Source organism: Fukomys damarensis, unplaced genomic scaffold (genome assembly GCF_012274545.1).
Source record: "Fukomys damarensis isolate Sample0158 unplaced genomic scaffold, DMR_v1.0_HiC HiC_scaffold_12, whole genome shotgun sequence".
Lineage (NCBI taxonomy): Eukaryota > Metazoa > Chordata > Mammalia > Rodentia > Bathyergidae > Fukomys > Fukomys damarensis.
Genome location: NW_022900924.1, coordinates 33,783,388 through 33,802,383, shown reverse-complemented (window position 1 = coordinate 33,802,383; position 18,996 = coordinate 33,783,388). Strand labels below are relative to the sequence as shown.

The 18,996-nt window shown below is 32.2% G+C and overlaps 1 protein-coding gene across 5 annotated transcripts in view; it reads right to left on the bottom strand.

Annotated features, from left to right (window-relative positions):
- The window catches only part of Ect2 (epithelial cell transforming 2), a 107,201-nt gene that overhangs the window by 20,969 nt on the left and 67,236 nt on the right, over nucleotides 1–18,996 (bottom strand). For all 5 annotated transcript variants that reach the window (XM_033762521.1, XM_033762522.1, XM_010632410.3 and 2 more), the window contains 7 exons: nucleotides 17,286–17,354; nucleotides 15,836–15,946; nucleotides 15,013–15,109; nucleotides 12,165–12,246; nucleotides 3,925–4,003; nucleotides 3,655–3,774; nucleotides 506–644 (listed from right to left, as the gene is read on the bottom strand). In XM_033762521.1, coding sequence (XP_033618412.1) covers nucleotides 506–644; nucleotides 3,655–3,774; nucleotides 3,925–4,003; nucleotides 12,165–12,246; nucleotides 15,013–15,109; nucleotides 15,836–15,946; nucleotides 17,286–17,354 — 697 coding nt within the window. The remainder of the gene's footprint in view (nucleotides 1–505; nucleotides 645–3,654; nucleotides 3,775–3,924; nucleotides 4,004–12,164; nucleotides 12,247–15,012; nucleotides 15,110–15,835; nucleotides 15,947–17,285; nucleotides 17,355–18,996) is intronic.

Sequence of the window (18,996 nt, the reverse complement as noted above, 5' to 3'; positions counted from 1 at the left end):
ATATATATATATATATATATATATTTTATGTGACTTATGTCAATCTACCAGTTGCTTTGGGTATATTTATATCACACATGCCTTTCCCCAATCATTATTTTAACTACAATCCCTAAAATCACAGTCACTGGTAACAGGAAAGGTATTATGATGTAAAATATAGGTAATAGATTATAGTGATTTCTTTTGGATTCTGAAGAAAGTTTCAATGCGGGAATAAGACTAAGGCACTATTTTAATGTATGACTAAAAGATTTTTGAGCCTTAGAGTACAAGAATATCCTACTGGTTGAGGTAGCACTTTCATTTGAAGAAAAAAAAAAAAAAAATCAAGTCTGTTCCTAGGTACAGTAATAGGACAGAGGCACAAGCACAATTATAGAACTTTACCAGATAACTATACTGAGAGGTAACATTAATTTAAAAACCAACCATAAGGGAATGAATTAAATCTTCAATGTATAAACCATTTTTATTTAGCCAATAATTTGTATAATTAACATACCTTCTGTCTCTCTTATATCCAGCACCTTCTTAATCTGAGAAAGGGGCATTAGATGAATATGCTTGAGAGAAGCTGGGGGTCGGGTATGGCCAGGAGAACTCCTAAAAGTGCCAATAACTTTGTGCCGTTTTCTTGCTATCTGTTTATAGAAGATGACAAAGTCATCAGTAATATGAATACAAAGTCTAAATTCTTAAAAACAACTAGTCATATAAATCTATATACAACTTATTTGACTATGTCATTCCACAGTAACTATGTGATAAGAAGCACAGCTACTCTGTGACAAAAGCAGACCTAAAACTGATTAACAGAAATGCTCATGTTTATGTAGAAGAGCTCTAAAGTCAGAAAAACAGGCCAGGAGATAAGGTGTGTACAAAGTCCGAAAGGTGTAAGAACTACAAGCGTCGTGAGGAAGCAATAGTAACAAAGGATGAAAGTTTCTTGAATAAAAGATCTTGAGTTAAGGAAAAGGGGAATAGCTGTTCCAGGATCTCTGTTTTGGTTCAAAAGATCATTAATAGCAGTTTAATATATTTAAAATATTTCAGATCCTATGAAGTGACTGAATAATACCGAGTAAACAAACAGTTCTTGTTCACCTTATCACTTATATACTATTGAGAAAGAGGAACATTAAAGAAGCAACTGAAAATACATTACACAGGGCCAGGGATTTAGCTCATTTTAAATTTAAGGAGCCATTATTTTAGGCTACATATACCTAGACTAGGAACTCACACAAAAGGAAGAGATGGGTAAGATAACACTGGAGAAGACAAGAGCAAAGTTAAACAAGGAACTAGTGATTCATAATATAGTGACATTTTATGAACTTTGTAAGTTCTTTTATTTTTGTTTTCATTTCATGAAAGCCTAGTACATTGCCTTTTTAAAAACTATGTAGTAACACCTTATTGAATGATACTAATGTAAAATGAATTTAGATTAAGTTACTTGAACTGAGATTGATTAGTCATCATCATGACCATGACAAAGGCTAAAAATGTACTATGCTGTGTTAAGGTTTTTGAGAGACAAAAGCTAGTCAGTACATCATATTCACATTGAAGTAGAAATATAAACATGTCTACACTACATGTTAAGTACTAAAATTCATTTACGTAAGTGTAGTAAAAATAAGCAATAAAGACTTAAAATAATTATTTTCACTGTCATGTGAAAATACTTTTAAATTTGGCTAAGCAAAATAATTAAATGTTTTTTAAAGCATTTAAAAAAAACCCTCTCAAAACATAAAATACAAAATAGGAAACTATATCCTTAAATCCAAAATTAATTGAATTTAAGTATCACCTGTCATATTAAAGAGAATACAAAATATATTATACTCAAATAGACTGTTTCTAACTTGTATAATTTAGTATGATGCTTGCTATACGTTTTATGTTAAGGAAGTTACAGCTTTTCATCCCAAATTTGCTGTTTTATTTTTCTTAAAACAAAAGTTAAAAAATTTACTTAAGATCTTGAATTTTGAAGTCCAAATTTTGAGCAGTTTCTGTTGAAATGATTCTGAGACAGAGAAGCTAAAAGAGAGAACAAAAAAGTCACTAGATTAAAGATGAGAGTCCAGGGACATAGAAACTACAGGAGATGATCAACCACAGAGATTAAAGTAGAAGGGAAGTCAATGAGCCAGTTACAGACACTTTGGAGGGAGTGTAAGATTAAAATAAGTCACTGCTCCACCAGGAACTAGGAGATAATAATCAGAATGGATTGGCAAAGAAGATCAGATAACCTAACGTAATAAATTAATGGAGCCAGATGACGTATGGAATTCAGCAGGAAAAAACTAAAAATGCCTTGATAGAAACAAATAAACAGAAGTGCAAAGACTAGTAATGTGCCATGATAACACAAATTGAGATAGACTATGACTGAAATTAATTGCTTCCTTGGTCTAGCTTTTATTCCCAAAAGTAAGGCAGGCAAATATTTTTATTGTGGAAGACAGGTCACAATTTTCTGCCTCACGATTTTCTCACCTCAGAGTACAGTCAATTATGTCCCCTGTGCCCCCCAGACAGGTCTCACTGTGTAGACTGGTCTTTCTCAGACTCCTTTTTGTGCTTTTTGTAAATTATTGACCAAATGAAAATATTATTTTTCATTAAACTCAGAATAATGAAACTACATTTAATACAAGCCAAATTTTTACTTTACTGTGCCTGTAATTGCTCTGTGAATGGCTTGTTCTCTAAGATTCCTTTGTATTTTGTACTTCACAAAATAATGTACACAATATAAGAGGGCAAAACTTCAAGAGAAATAAAATAGAAAAGGATAAAATGAAGAAGCACAGACTTAAAAAGGAAAACTACCAATCACTTTGATAAAGGTAACACAAAGTTACCCAGTAACTGAAATGTCAAATGAGTCTTCTTGTTAATGTCTGCTTTATCAAAAAAGAATATTTTAAAAAATAAGAAAAAGAACATTTTTCTCTTATAAGATGAAGAAAAATGTACTCCTTTTCATTCCCCCCACTACACAGTACAGTTGTATAAAAATACATATGCAAAGAAATTTTTTAAAAAATAGAGCACACTAACACAATTCAAAACTTTGCAGGGGTTTACAAGAAAAAATTTACCTCGGATAGATAAGAATTTTCAAATCAGATTAATTACAACCCACCTAATATACTGATCATACATGCACTGTAAAATCTGCTCATTTAAAGAAAAATTTAAAAAACACAGAAATTCATAATATTAAAATATAAAGTTATGTTCATCTTCAACAAAATACTGATTTCATCTTTACTGGAAAATCTATTCACATTTCCAAAGAAGACTTCACAATTATTTTGCAAATCTTCAATAAAAATACATAGAAACAAGGAGTTCCCAAAATTCTTGACCTAAGCCTTTATTTTCATAAAAATAAAAATAAATTTTGATTTTCACCTGGATATGAGGTCGTGGAAACTTACCATGTTTTTAAATAGTAGGCCTCCCATAAAAGTATTCACTGTATTAAACCAACAATTGGTCTGAATTTTTAAAAACAGTGATAATTTAAGTTTAATTCAGTGCTTTAATCAAAACTTGGTTTAAGTGTTCCAGCTAGTCACAAAAGACAATAGTTTTACTATACTCTATTAAGTACAACCTTACCTCCAGGCAGTCATTGAAGAGAAATAGAGTTACTTGTTCTCCTCTGTCACAGGGGTGTTCACCTAGAGAAACAGTTTCAACTCGTTGCACCAAACTTCGGTGAGAAGATAAAAGGTTAGCCTGTATAAATTGAAAACATTAATAAGAGATCATTTGTATAGAATAATTTTAACAAGCTATAATTAAGAAAAAAACTGATGTCAAGAGTTTATATTAAAGCTATAGAAACCTCATTAACAAGAAAAAAAATGACAATCAAAAAATTCTTACTGGGCATCCATCTACTTCATAAACAACATCAAATATTTGCTTTTGTGCTTCTGTTTTTCTTTTATCTTCATTGATATGCCTGAAAAATTAATTGAGCTATTTTAGAATATGAAAATAGCATACAAACACATCTCATTCCACACACACAAAAAGGTCTCTCATATGAATTGATCTTAATTTTGTTCAATTCCTGGTACCAAAAAAAAAAAAAGAAGTAAATGTCAGGGTAAATCCAATCTATCAACAACGTGAACAATAAATATTAACCATTATTGGAGAAGACCCTCCAATCCCAAAACAGAGATTATCAAATTAAATTCTTTTAAAAAAACCAACTGTATGCTATCTCCAAGAGACACTTTAGATTCAAAGATAGAAATAAGATGAAGGTAAAAGGATAGAAAAAGGTATCACGCAAACAGGAAACAAAACAGAACTGGAGCTGAGCATGGTAGTGTACACCTATGATACTGGTTATTCAGGAGGATGAAGTGGGAGGACTGCCAAATCCAAGGTTAGTCTGGGCAACTGAGCAAACCCAGTTTCAAGATAAAATTTTAAGGGGGATGGGGTGCATTGGTGATGTAGTTCAGTGGTAGAATGCATGCCTGGCATATGCAAGGAATGAGCAGGGTGTGGGGGGCAGGCACAGAACTGGAGTGGCTATAATAAAATAGGCTTTAGAACAAAAATTGTTATGAAGAGGCATGTTATGGTATGACAAGTCAATCCACAAGGGAAATATAACAATATAACAGAAGTATTTATGAACTTGATCCAAAAATACATAAGGCAAAAACTGAGAGAAACTAAGTGAAAACAGACAATCCAAAAGTAATAGCTGCAACACTAATATGCCACTTTTAATAATGAACAGAACTACCAGGCAAAAGACAAAAAAAGAAATAGAAGATTTGAATCATGCTATTAAACAGCTAGACCTTACAAAAATCTAAAGAATATTCCACCCAACAAATGCGAAACACACATTCTTTTCAAGTGTACGTGGAACAACCTCCAGAGTAGGCCAGAAAGTAAGCCTCAAAAATTTTGAAAGGAGGGAAAAGAAAGAAAGGAAAAGAAAAAAAATATAAGAAAAGGAAAAAATGGAAACAAAGTCTTTGTAAATAGCGAACGGTGAAGGGAGAGTAGGAGAATGGGGAAAAAATAAGAACCCCCAATATACATCATGTGAAGGTACCAGATCCCAATGATGAATGTAACTGTATTGTATACCTAAAATGCACCAATAAACTTAATGAAAAAAAATTTGAAAGGATTGAAATCAAACATTGCTTCTCTAGTAGCAATGGAGCAATATTAGAAATACTGAACAAAAATTCTTACAATTCACATGTATGTGGGCATTAAACAACACAACACACTACCTAAATAACCAATGGGTCAAGAAATCTAAAGAAAAAATTACAAATAGCCCTGAAATAAATAAATAAAACCTGTAATATATCAAATCTTATAGGATGCCACCAAAGCAGTGTTTAGATGGAAATGAGGCTATAAAAGAATATTAATAGAAAACAAGAAGGGCTGGGGATTTAGCTCAGTGGTTCTGCTACCTGCTTCACAAGCACAAGGACTCAAGTTCAATCCCTGGTACCACAAGTGTGTGTGTGTGTGTGTGTGTGTGTGTGTGTGTGTGTGTTGGAAGGGATCTAAGTGCAGGCAGAAGATAATTTATGATAGTGAAAAATAATGAAAAAAGAAAAAAAGAAACCAATCCAAATTACTTTTTTGAAAAGATCAACAAAATTGACAAACTTTAAATTAGCTGACCCTGAAAAGAAATGAAGATTCAAATTACTAACATCAACAATAGAGGACTAGGCATCATTATTAATCTTCAAAAAATAAACTACTGAAAGAGAACATTATGAACAACTTGATGAAAACAAATTAGATCACTTAGGGATAAAGGATAAATTTTTAAAGACTCACACTGACTCAAGATAACAGAAAATACGCCATTATCAATAAAACAAAAGATAAAAACCAGGCAACCATTTCAATAGGCAAAGTATTTTTCAAAACTTAACAAACTTTCATGATAAAAACATTAAATTACAAACAGGCATGGTCTTCAATATGATAAAGGCAACTTATTAAATACTCACAGCCAACATATACTCAGTGGTGTAAGACTGAATGCTTTCCTTCTGAAATCAAGTTTAAGACAAGATGTACATGCTCACCCTTTTCTTTAAAATTGTACTGCAACAACAAAAAAATTGTACTACAGCTTCTAACAAGGGTGGGCAAGAAAAATGAAAACATAACTAGGAAAGGAAAAAATACAACTATATCAATGTGTAGATGATATATTCTTGTTTAAAGAAAATCCTAAGGAATTCACTAAAAACTTATAAAAATCAAGGTCAGGACATGCATGGCAGTGTACGCCTATAACCCCTGCACTCAAGCTAAAGGAGGATCACAGTGAAATCAAGGCCAGTCTGTACTACAAAGTGAGACCCAGTCTCAAAAAAACAGACACAAACAAAACAAAACTAAACAAACAAGGTCTGCAAGGTTGCTGAGTATAAGGGCAACTGTATTTCTAGACACCAGCAGTAAAGCACTCAAAGGTGAACTTGAGAAGGCAATTCCATTTACAGTACCATCAAAAACAATACCCAGAATAAGTTTAATATAAAAAACACAAAGCTTACATTCTGAATACTTCAAAATAATGTTAAAAGAAATTAAAGAATTACAATGGAGATGAATGTCTGAGGATGAGAACATTTAATATTGCTAAAATAATTATGTCCACTGAATTGATCTAAAAATTCAATAAAATCATATCAAATTCACCAGTTTTTAAATTTTTTTTTCAGAAATTGACAACATGATCCTAAAAAACATATTCAAATTCAAGAACCCAGAATAACAAAAACAACTTTAAAGAGAAATAACAAAGCTGGAAGACTCATACTTCTCAATTTTAAAACTTTAAGCATAGTAATCAAGACTGTGTCAGACTAGGAAAACAAATCTTTAGATCAACAGAACTGACAGTCCAGAAATAAATCCTTACTTTATGATCAACTGATTTTATTTTTTTTAAGTACTGGGGATTGGTTATAGTACGCTATACTATGTTATGCTACCCTACTTTGAGACAGGATCTCATTAAGTCCCTAAATTCCTTAGATTGGAGACAAATTTCAGTCTCCTAGAGTGCTGGGATCACAGGCCTATATCACCATGCCCACAGGTCAGCTGATTTTTAACATGGACACAAAAGCAATTAAATGGAGAAAGGATATTCTTTTTCAAGTGTTAAAACAGACTTCCATGTTAAAACAAAAAAACAGGCTTGATCTATACATACCTTGATCCATGCCCTATACATAAAAATTAACTGAAAATGGATCATAGACCTACATAATTTTTACCTAAAGACTAAAACTAGAACTGAGCATTCTGGCACAAAAATGTAATACTAGCTACTCAGGACAAGCAAGAGAAACTTATTGAGCGTATCAAAAAAAAAAATTAAAGGGATAGGGATGTTGCTCAGTGGTAGAGCACTTTGCCTAGCATGTGAAGGTCTTGGGTTCAATTACCAGTATGGAATGAAGGGGGGATGTGTTTCAGTTAGATCAAGATTTTCTTAGATAATATTATAAAAGTACCATCTACTTAAACAAATACACTATACATCAAAATTTAGAAATCTTGAATTTTTTAATGTAAAAAAACTTAAAAGACGCCAGATCAGGCAAACAGTAGTTGCAAATCACACATCTGACAAGAACTTTTAAATCAGAATACATGGTATATTCTCAAAATTCAATTGCAAGAGGCCAACCCCTATTTTTAAAAAGCAGACAAAATATCACTGAGCCACATCCCCAACCCTATATTATTTTCCTTTTGAGACAGAGTCTTGCTGAGTTGCCCAGGCTATGCTCGGGCTTGCAATACTCCTAAATCGGTTCAACCTCCTGATGAGCTGGGATTACAGGTGTGAACCACCATGCCCAGCTCACCATACAGTTTTGGTGAGAATGTAGAACAGTACAATCATCTTGAAAGTAAAATATTTTTTAAAGTTATATACACATCTACTATCTGACTTAGCCATTCCCATTCCTAGGAAGTTATCTAAGAGAAATAAAAGCACACGTCTGTATAAAAACTGATAAATGTTCATAGCAGCTTTATTTGTATGTGACAGCCAGAAACAAGAATCAAAATATCCATCAACACAAGAATAGCGATATACTCATAAAATGGAAAATAATAAGGAAAGAACTATTAAGCACTACTAAAGACTATTCTCAAAATAAATATGATGACTAAAAAAAGACATGTAAAATAGAACATAGCATCCAATTCTATTTAAGTAAAATCCTAGAAAATGCATATTATATAATAGAAAGAACCATCCCAAATGGTTACCTTGGATGAAAGAAAAAGGCAGAAAAACACATTACCTAGGAACAATATGGGGGGGGGGATAAAAATGTTCTCTATCTTGATAGTGGTGGTGGTTTCATGGTATTCCGTGAATGTCAAATTTAATCTGTCCTTGCAAACATATGTAGTTTGTTTAAGGGGAAAGATATATTTATTAAAGCTACTAAAAAAAAAAACTTGTATTAAAACAAATTAAAATTTAGAAATGAAGCAAGTGTACTAGTGTTACCAAGACTGACTATAAGGAGGTTTTGGGGGCAAGAACTAGTAAACTGATACTGTCTCATTATTTCCTTTACCTATTATATTTTAGTTATTTTAATCAATCATAATAAAAATTTTATTCCCTAAATTAAATGCTCAAGAATCTCAAGAATTTAGAGGGGGTCATATTCTGTAAGATTTATAAATCAGCATGATAAATAAATACTAAAATCTCTCCTATAGTTTAACATTTATTAAAAATCTACTGAGGAGCAAGACATTTAAAAGGATATGTTAAAAATATCCATAAGTTCTCAGAATATTCAAATACTATAATATTAAAAGAGAAAGAACTACTTTCTTTATTGATTCAGCCAAAGTGACACTATTCTAGAGGCCAAGTAGTCAAATGATCACTATATTTACTATTATAATCTTATTTTTAATAATAATAATCTTTACTTACTGAAATGTACATAAATAACAAATAGTATAAGTTAATTGTTAGAGTACTCTAAACAGGTAAATCAGGCAAGGTAACAGGTTTGCAGCTTTTTTCTTTCATGAAAATATGTAAACAATTTGACCGCCTACACTTGTTTTAAGCAATATTTTAAAAAAAAGAAAATCATCACCTTTATAGACTCAAAGTTATTACCCTATTTCGAGGATAATAAATCCAAAGCATGAAGGCTGGCTGATCAAAAAAATAGAAAATTTAAAAATAAATAAAAGTACCTATATAAACCTTTCAACAGCAACAGAAACTGTTACTAATTTAATCCTTATTCTCTAAAATAGTACCAAAAAAAAAAGTATTATCTCAAATAGTAGAGAGAAGATCTAGCAGGAGCTAAACTTCTTCCCAAAGGCCCCACTGCAAGTATTTTAAGATATGATTTCATACTGAAGGACCTCATGGAAGCTCAGAGATCATGTAAATGTATCTATTAAACAGAGTTTAAGTGACTTCTTTGAGGCTATACAGTTAAGGGTAACAGTTTTCTATTCTACTTCAGAAAAGATGATTTCTGATCAGACCTATGTTTCCGAGTTAGACTTACAGCCAACAGCCAAAGTTTAATCATGATGCTCTCCAAATCAATGAATTTGCACTTTTTATACATCTCCAATCAATAGTCAATTCAATTCCATAAAATTCTAAATAAGTAACAAAAAGTTAACAGAAAAGATGAGAAAAATAAAAAGGAATGAAGAGAGGAAATGAAGTCAAATTGTCATTATTTGCAGGTGACATGATACTTTATATAGAAGACCCCAAGAAAGCCACCAATAAGTCTTCTAGACATGATAACCATACTCAGTAAAATAGCTGGATACAGGATCAACACACCAAAATCAATAGCTTTCCCACACACGAAAAACAAATTCACTGAGAGAGAAATGGGGCAAACAATTCCTTTCGCAATAGCATCTGAGAAATTGAAACACCTAGGAATAAACCTAACAAAAGCAATCAAAGAACTCTGCTCTGAAAACTATAGCATTCTAAAAAAAAAGACATCAAAAGAGGATATCAGAAAATGGGAAGGCATTCCTTGCTCCTGGGTAGAAAGAACCAATATAGTAAAGATGGCCATACTTCCAAATCTACTATATAGATTCAATGCAATCCCAACTGAAATTCTACAGCATACTTCACAGACCTTGAGAAAACAATCCAAAAATTCATTTGGAGCCAGAAGGGACCTAAAACAGCAAAAGCAATTGTAGGCAATAAAGACAGGAAGTGGATATCACAATCCCCAACTGGAAACTATACTACAAAGCAACTGTGATAAAGGTAGCATGTACAGGCAAAGACACAGACCTGAGGACCAGTGGAACAAAACAGGAGATGCAGAAACAATTCCATATACATTCAGCCACCTTATCTTTGACAAAGGGGCCAAACACCCTCACTGGAGGAAAGACAGCTTCTTTAATAAATGGTGCTAGAAAAACTGGGTTTCAACTTGCCAAAGATTAAAACTAGACCTGTATCTCTCACCATGCACTAACATCAAAATGGGTTAAAGACCTAAATATTACAACAGAACACTAAACTGGCTGGAAGAGAAAAGAAACTCTTTTTTTTTTTGGTACCAGGGAATGAACTTGAGAATTTGTGCTTGTGAGGCAGGCAGCAGAACCACTGAGCTAAATCCCAGGCCCTAGGTAGAATTCTTGAAGACACTGGAGTAGGAAAAGATTTTATGAACAAAACCTCAGTTGCCCATGAACTAGCCCAAAGGATCAACAAAGGGTCTTTACTAAAAAAACTTCTGCACAGCAAGAGAAACCACCAAGAGAGCTAAGAGACAACCCACAATGTAGGGAAAAATTTTCACCAGCTATTTCTCAGACTAAGGTCTACTATCTAGAATATATAAATAACTTAAAAGAAATCAGACCTCCCAAATTGAAAGACCCAATCCAGAAATGGGCATCAGAAATGAACAGACATTTCTCAGACAAAGAAGTAGAAATAGCAAATAAACATATGAAAAAATGTTCAACATCACCACTGGTCATTTGAGAAATGCAAATGAAAACAACACTGAGATTTCACTCACCCCAGAAAGAATGGCTGCTATCATAAAATCAGACAACAAATGCCAGGGGGACTGTGGAGAAAGAAGAACCCTGCTCCACTGCTGGTAGGAGTGCAGACTGGTGCAACCACTGAGGAAACCACTTGACCCAGCTCTTCCCCTGCTGGGTATCTTCCCAAAAGAATTAAAAGAATCACACCACAGTGATATATGTGCACACATGTCCACAGCAGCACAATTTTTAATAGCTAAAACTGGAAGCAGCCCAACTGCTCATCAAGTGGAAGCTGGATAAAGAAAATGTGTTTTTTTTTTTTTTATAATAGAGTACTACCTCAGCCATAAAAAATAAGAAATCAGAGACATTTATAGCTAAATGGTTGCATATTGAGGCGATTCTCAAGTGAAATAAATAGGACACACGTATAAATACTGAAGTGTTTCTAGTGGGAGAAACTGAAAGTGTAAATAAGGACTAAAAGGTATAATAGATAATGTAAAATAGGAAGAAAATGAAAAAAATGGAAACAAATTCTTTGTACATAGAGAGGGACACAGGGTTAAAGGGAGGGCAGGGGAATGGGGAAAAATAATAATCAACACGGATTATGTAAAGGTTCAAATTTCCAATGATGTATGTATGCCATTATATTGTATATCTTAAATGTACCAATAAAATTAATTTAAAAAAAGAAAAAAAAATAAGCCTTCCATTTCACCAAGGTCAAATTTCTAAGTTACATTTGGGCACATTGTATTAATATGAAGACAAAAATAAGCTATGATTGGAAAAATGTAAAGAAAATGTCTCTGTGATTATTAACATTATCAAATTTCTAAACAACTTGCTTTCTGTACATAAAAATTTAATTTCTGAAAAAAAGTTCTGATTGAGCAATGTATACCAACACTTCTCACGTATACACTATTAGAAAAGTAATCCAGATTATTTTACAAAAATTTGATATTTTTCTCTAACTGATGACTATGATATCAATTCTAACTCTAAAGAATAAAAAACTAAAACAATGCACTTACGTCATTACTTCTTTTAGTGATCCAATAGCTTTCTCTAAAGTGCTTTTGTCAGGATTTTCATCAGCTGTATGTTTCTTAAGATCTATAATAAAATATATTCTGTATGATTAAAAATGCAATAGTTTTCCATCAAAGACTTAAAAATGCTGTAAATACTGACATAGAGTGATTTTGGGGGGGTAACAGGGATCAAACTCAGGATCTTGCACTGTGTGTGAGGCAGGCAGCAGAACGACTGAGCTAAATCCCTGACCCTAGACTAATTATTTTTAAAGATATAGCTAATCTTTAAAAAGTTTCAAGTATGTTCCCTAATAAATCTCTGCCCTGACCTATCTGTTAAGATTCTCATAAATTTTTTTTTGGTACCAGGGCTTGAACTCAGGACCTAGCACTTGCCAGGCATGTGCTGTAACACTGAGCTAAATTCCTGGCTCTCATATATTTTTTAATACCAAGTTTATACTAAATTTCAGAATATGCCACTGATTTTCTTACACTGCTGTCTCAATTTTGTTGTAGTAACACTTGGAGACTCCTTGTTCCTTAAATTCTGTATAGTGTTAAATAAAAATAATCCTCAGTTAGCTCAGAAATAATTAAATATTTGATAATGTAACCTAGACTACATCATAGAGAGCATTGTGTCCTATAAAGCCGATTTTGTTATTCTAAAGTTTACGCTTAACACATTGATTAACACAAAAACTCTTTATAAATTCATTTTAGTCATGACACCATTTGTTTTCTACAAGTTCTTTATAAAACTATAATGAAAATATGCAAATTAGCAAAAAAATGGGTTTGGAAAATAGAAAATCTATTCACACGTTGTCATTAAAATCTGTATAATAAGATCATTTGTTTTGAGAATGGATCTTACTATGTAGAGCTCAGGATGGCCTCAAACTTTCAATCCTGCCTGTCTCCTGGGGGTTGGGATTATAGGCATGAGCCACCACCTGGCTAAAAGGACAGGTTTTAAAGAGTGGGAATACCACCTGAGGACTGTGTGGCATACGTATGATCTCAGGAGGCTGAGGCAAGAGAATCACAAGTTTGAGACCTGCCTGAGCAATCTACTGAGATCCTGTTTCAAAACTTAAAAATTGAATGTGGCATTTCACTATATTTACTTGTAATATAGTAAGTTCATGTCTACAATCAAAGGAATTTTAGAGCTAAATTTATGTATTTTCTTGGATTTTTACAATATATTTAAGATGTACACTTAAATTCATAGCATCAATAATTGCTATTGAGCTTTCCCTCACCTTTTATCATTTCTCACATACCATAATTCACATTGCATTATATTCAGATCATTTGTATAATAGAATACTTTGACCCTATGCAAATGTTGTAGCAAGCCTCGTATTTGTTTAAACTGCCCCCCCATCCCTCTGATTAAGAAACATGAGCTTTGGGATGTAGCTTTTAAATTCCATGGGCTCTTAAGTTGGACTCATAGTGGCAGTGTCCTTTTAATGTGTTCTAATATTTTTTTAAGTGAACTTAAAATTGTTTAAAAAGACAATTTACTAAGGATTCAGTGATTGTATTTTTTGGTGTGTGTGTGTGTGTGTGTGTGTGTGTGTGTGTGTGCAATGAGTTATATGTTGGTATCCAAAAACGTAGCTTTTACTTCAAAGTGAAAATACACATTTAAAGACGTTTTACTTTTAAAACAGATGAACAAAGCATTAAAATAAATAAATAAATAATAAAAAATGGGCTCAGGATACAGTTCAACAATAGAGCATCCCTGGATTCAACCCCCAGCACTGCATTAAAAAAAAAAAAGTTGCTGGGCGTGGCAGTGCACTCCTGTAATCCCAGCTCTCGGGAGGCTGAGGCAGGAGGATCACTGTGAGTTCGGGACCAGCCTGGACTACACAGTGAGTTCCAGGTCAGTCTCAACTGTGGGAAAATATAAATTACTAATTCTCAATTACATCAGCTAACTTAGGAAAACAAAAATTATCAGTTTTTTGGTTAGCACTATAATTAATACCAAGCAAAACAGTCACAAAATTAGCTTCATTAACTGCTATACATATTACTACAAACTCAGGTATCAAAATCTTACAAATGTTTTTCCTCTTTCTAATTTATTTTCATACTTTAATCTTTACAAATGTAATGAAACCTGACAGTCTTCTAAAGTCTTCACTATTTTAGTCAACTAAATGTAAAGGAATATGCACATGCATTATTTTAACCACAGGAAAATTTATTCATAAAAATTTCTATAAAACCCACTTCTACTAATATTTGTAATTTAAGTTCTAAAATAAACAGGTAAAGGTTTCAAGAGTACACTGAAAAATAAAAAGTATTAGGAAAAATAAAATAAAATAAAATAAAACAAAACAAAATAAAAAGTATTAGGCCATGCACACAGAACATAGCTAAAATCCAGAAATGTAGCTCAGCGGTACAGCGTCTTCCTGGCAATCCCGAGGCCCTGAGTTTGATTCTCAGTTTAACCTCACAAGCTCAAGGGTCCAAGTTCGATCCCCGGTACCAAAATTTTAAAAAAGAACTAAAGATATTTGGGACACACAGATTATCTCTGTCCATATTGGTGAATTTAAGTGGAAAGAGAAAAGATATGATGCTAGTCAACACAACTGATGCCACAATAAAGGATTTCAGGCCAGACTAAATTTTTGTAGCATCAGTGACTATTTTTCAAGGTTATCCCTAAAGTTGTTTCCTGTGTAAAAGATATGTAAGTTTTTATGTTGAAATCTAAAAAACTCTGAAATTAAGAAAAATTTCAATTTTTTTAGAAGAACTTTCATGAAAGTATCTGCAGTAATCTGAAAACAGACGAGAGAAGTACCATTTAAAAGTAAGGCAACACTAGGGAGCCGCTGTACTGGTCGGATGAGAAGTTCAACAAGGCTTTGTCGTCCACATTCTGGCTTTGCCTGGTTTATCTGAAAGGAATTTATTCAACATTAAAAAAAAAAAAATTCTTTGCAAATATTAAATACCCTACAGTTATAAAATTACCTTCAGTGTCCTGAAAAGAACTAAGAGATAGAATGGGATGGCTGCTGTTCTCTAGCAGATTTCTGTGGTTAATAAGCCACCAAGACCCGAAATTACCTCTTGGACAGCTGAGTTAATCTTGTAAAGTGAGTTCCACTATACACTCCCGCATATCAACTCTTAAGTTTCTGTTAGTTCTATATCATTTACAAGAAAGAGTTTTAAAATATTAATTATGTTGATAGCAAATAAGAAACTGGTGAGAAGAAAAACATTTAAGGTAAAACAAAAATCTACCTGGGAAATCTTTAAGTGTTTTGAAAGCTATGTATAACTGTTGTTGTTGTTGTTGTTGTTTTTTCCAAATAACCATAGACACCTGAGCAAGGTGGCACAAACATGTAATCTCAGTACTTGGGAGGCTGAGGCAAGAGGATTCCAAAGTGAGGGCCAGCATAGACTACATACCAAGGCTCTGTTTCAAAAATTAAATAAAATAACTGCATACAGCATTCTCATCTGCTCAATTGCCTCTGGGCCCCCACTACCTAATGTCAAACCTTCTGAAGCCAAAGTATTGTTACCAACAAGTTACAAATAAAATTAAGATATAACACTAAGACATTTCTTCTGAAATGATTCAATTTGTATTTGAAAGAAATATACATTACCTTAAGAAAAGCATGAAATCTGGGTTTCTGTTTTTCACATTTAATAATTGTTTCCTTGCTCATTTCAAAGAAGTTTACAAAGGGAGGATATGTTTTTACCAAATCTTTTGACTAGGAAAAAGAAAAGGGAAACAACCATTAATTTGTTATGTGTTTCAATCTTAGATAATGAACTTAAAAGTTAAATACAAAAAGGGCTGGGGATTTAGCTCAGTGGTGCTGCCACCTGCCTTGTAAGAACAAGGTCCCGAGTTTAATTCAGGGTACCAAAAACAAAACAAAACAAAGTTAAATACACAAAAAAAAAAAAAAAAAAAAAAAAAAAAAAAAAAAAAAAAAAAAAAAAAAACACAAGTCATCATTTGACACATTAGCTTCAAAATAAGTTTCTTCATAAGCTAAATACAGAAATTAATCTTATAAACTTCTCAGTAAAGTGTGAGTTAAGTGCTGAAGAAAGTGCATCAATTGGTACACAGCCTAATGTCTAAAAGGCAAATAAAGACCCAGAAACAAAAGTATATAACAGATGTTTTACTGATACAAATATGAAAATATTTTAAAACTTCTATTACTTTAGAATATATGAATTAGAGTTGATCTATATAGAATCTAAAAGCATGCTATTATTTACTCAAAAGAATAAACCACCATTAAAAGGTCCATTTGTTAACCAAAAACACAAACAGAAAAAGGAAAGCTATTTTGGCTAAGACAAAGTATCAAAAATATATGTGGCAATGATTTACATATTTAGATTCTGAACCAATAGCCCCTGCTCCAAAAAAATATCTAAAAGACTGTAGAGTAGGAAGGTTACAGAGAGGCCTCAGAAAACAAAACTACAGGTACCAGTTCTCAAGGCACTAAAATTCATAAATGGTATTCAAAGACATTTAAAAGAAATGTATACAAGGGCCAGGATTTAGCTCAGTGGCACCGTGCCTTACTTGCACAGGTTCTGAGTTCAATCTCAGGCATGGAAAATGAATGAATGAATGAAACACATACAATAAATCCTTTTCATAGTACCCCATATCAAAAGAAACATATTTTAGAAACTTAAGCTATGTAGTTCTTATACTACTAAAGAACAAGCAATTGATTAGAAACTTTTAAACAGAAGCATAGTAACACGTAAAAGGGATATCAACTAAGAGGAAAAAAAAAAAGCTTCAAAAAGTTATTGAACTGTGAACATTTATGTAGGAAAATAATTTGATACATGGTAAAAGTCTTAGCACAGTGCAACAATTAATTTTCTTCTAAATATGATCCTGTGTTGTACACAGAAAGCACGTTTCAGAATAATTCCAATATATTTTATAAACACAACCATGTCAAAGTTTTAAAACCTCTCACACTTAAACAAGTATATTTCTTTCCTGTTAGTCCTTGATATTATTTTAATGTGAAAACTTAAAAACAAACAAAAGAATAAAATACTTACATATTTAAGAAAGATATCACCAATGCTTTTGCTTTCATCCCAATTAACAATAAGGTCTTCAAGATCTTCCTGAAATAACACAAATTGAAACTTTTAAAATTAAATTTGACAGCTCCTTGAACATCTTCATTTGCAGGATATTAAATGAAAAAAAGCTCTTGTAAAGTATCTTAATTTTATGTACAAAATAATCAATATCTCATTCTTTCCCAGTAAGGAATTTTTTTGTCTACAAACAAAATCCCTTAAAAATTAACAAAGAAAATATAAATAGCATTCAAGTCAGTAAGCCTAACTTCCAAATATGAAACTTCAATATCTTTTCTTAATTATAGAACTGATTCGTGTTATCAGAGAAAACTGTTTAATCTTGTTGCTAAAATATCTAATTTAACATAAGTCATTGAAAACTGTGCCCTATAATTGGGTCAGCAAATTTAACTTAAACGGCTAGATAGTAAATATTTTAACGTTTACAAGTCATTTGATTTCTGCCACAAATACTCAGCTCTATAGTCAGAAATAATCCATAAACAAATAAGTATGGCTGTGTTCTAATAAGAATCTATCTAACAAAACAAGCATGGGCTGGATTTGGTCCATGAGCCATAGTTTGCTAATTCCTGGTCTACAAAATTCCTCAGTCATTATAAAATATCACATATCTGCAAATTTTTAGAAGACATTTAAAAGCTTTATGATAAAACACAAATCAGACAATAAAATGAGGGACAAAGAAATGATGTACTCTAAATTGAAATTCTAAGTGCTTAGTGATTTAAAAGTAGAAATCAATTAATAAGCTCCTATCACAGGTTCTCAAAGCGTCATGTGAAAGTCTCTGGCACACACTTTCCATGGGATCCACGAGATTAGGCATCAATTGATTTTTTTCACCCTCCCTCTCTTATAAGTACACAGTTTTCTAGAGACTACATGATATGCAATATTGCAACAAACTGAATGCAGAAGCAGATATGAGAATCAGTCTTCCATTAAAAGACAGTAAAAAAAGAAAATTACAACATAAAATAGCATCACTCTTCTTGCTAATTATTTGTTTTGGAAATTAATTGTTTTTTTTCATAAAGAATATGTTATTTATGTTACCATTTAATGAATTATTATTTTAAATCAATATTACATTTTTAAATTAGATATCCATCCTACATTTTAAATATGAACTAAAGCCATTATCTCAAACAAAAGAACTCTTAAATTAAAAGAAAGTATAGAAGGATATCTTTAATATCCTGGGCTAAGCACAATTTGTTAACTGTGACACCAAAAACACAATCCTGAGAAAAAAAAATAGATACACTGGATTTCGTCAAAATTTAAAATTTTTGTATTTTAAAAGGATATGCATCCAAAATTTAGAAAATGTTTTAAACTCAATAAAATAGAAATCTAATCAAGGACTAGGCAAAAGAACTAAGGAGATATTTTATCGATAGTGATATAGAAATTGCTAGCAAGCACATGAAATGATGTTCAACATCATTAATCATTAGAGAAGTACCAATTAAAACTACAAGAGATTCTACTTCATCCATTAGAAAAGAAAACATAAAGGCAATAACAAGTACTGATGGTAATATGGAAATATTAGAAGACTCATATATTACTAGTGGAAATAAAAAAATCCTGGCTATTTCTTAAATATTTAAAATATATGGGCCGTGGATTTAGTTCAGTGGTTGCCGCCTGC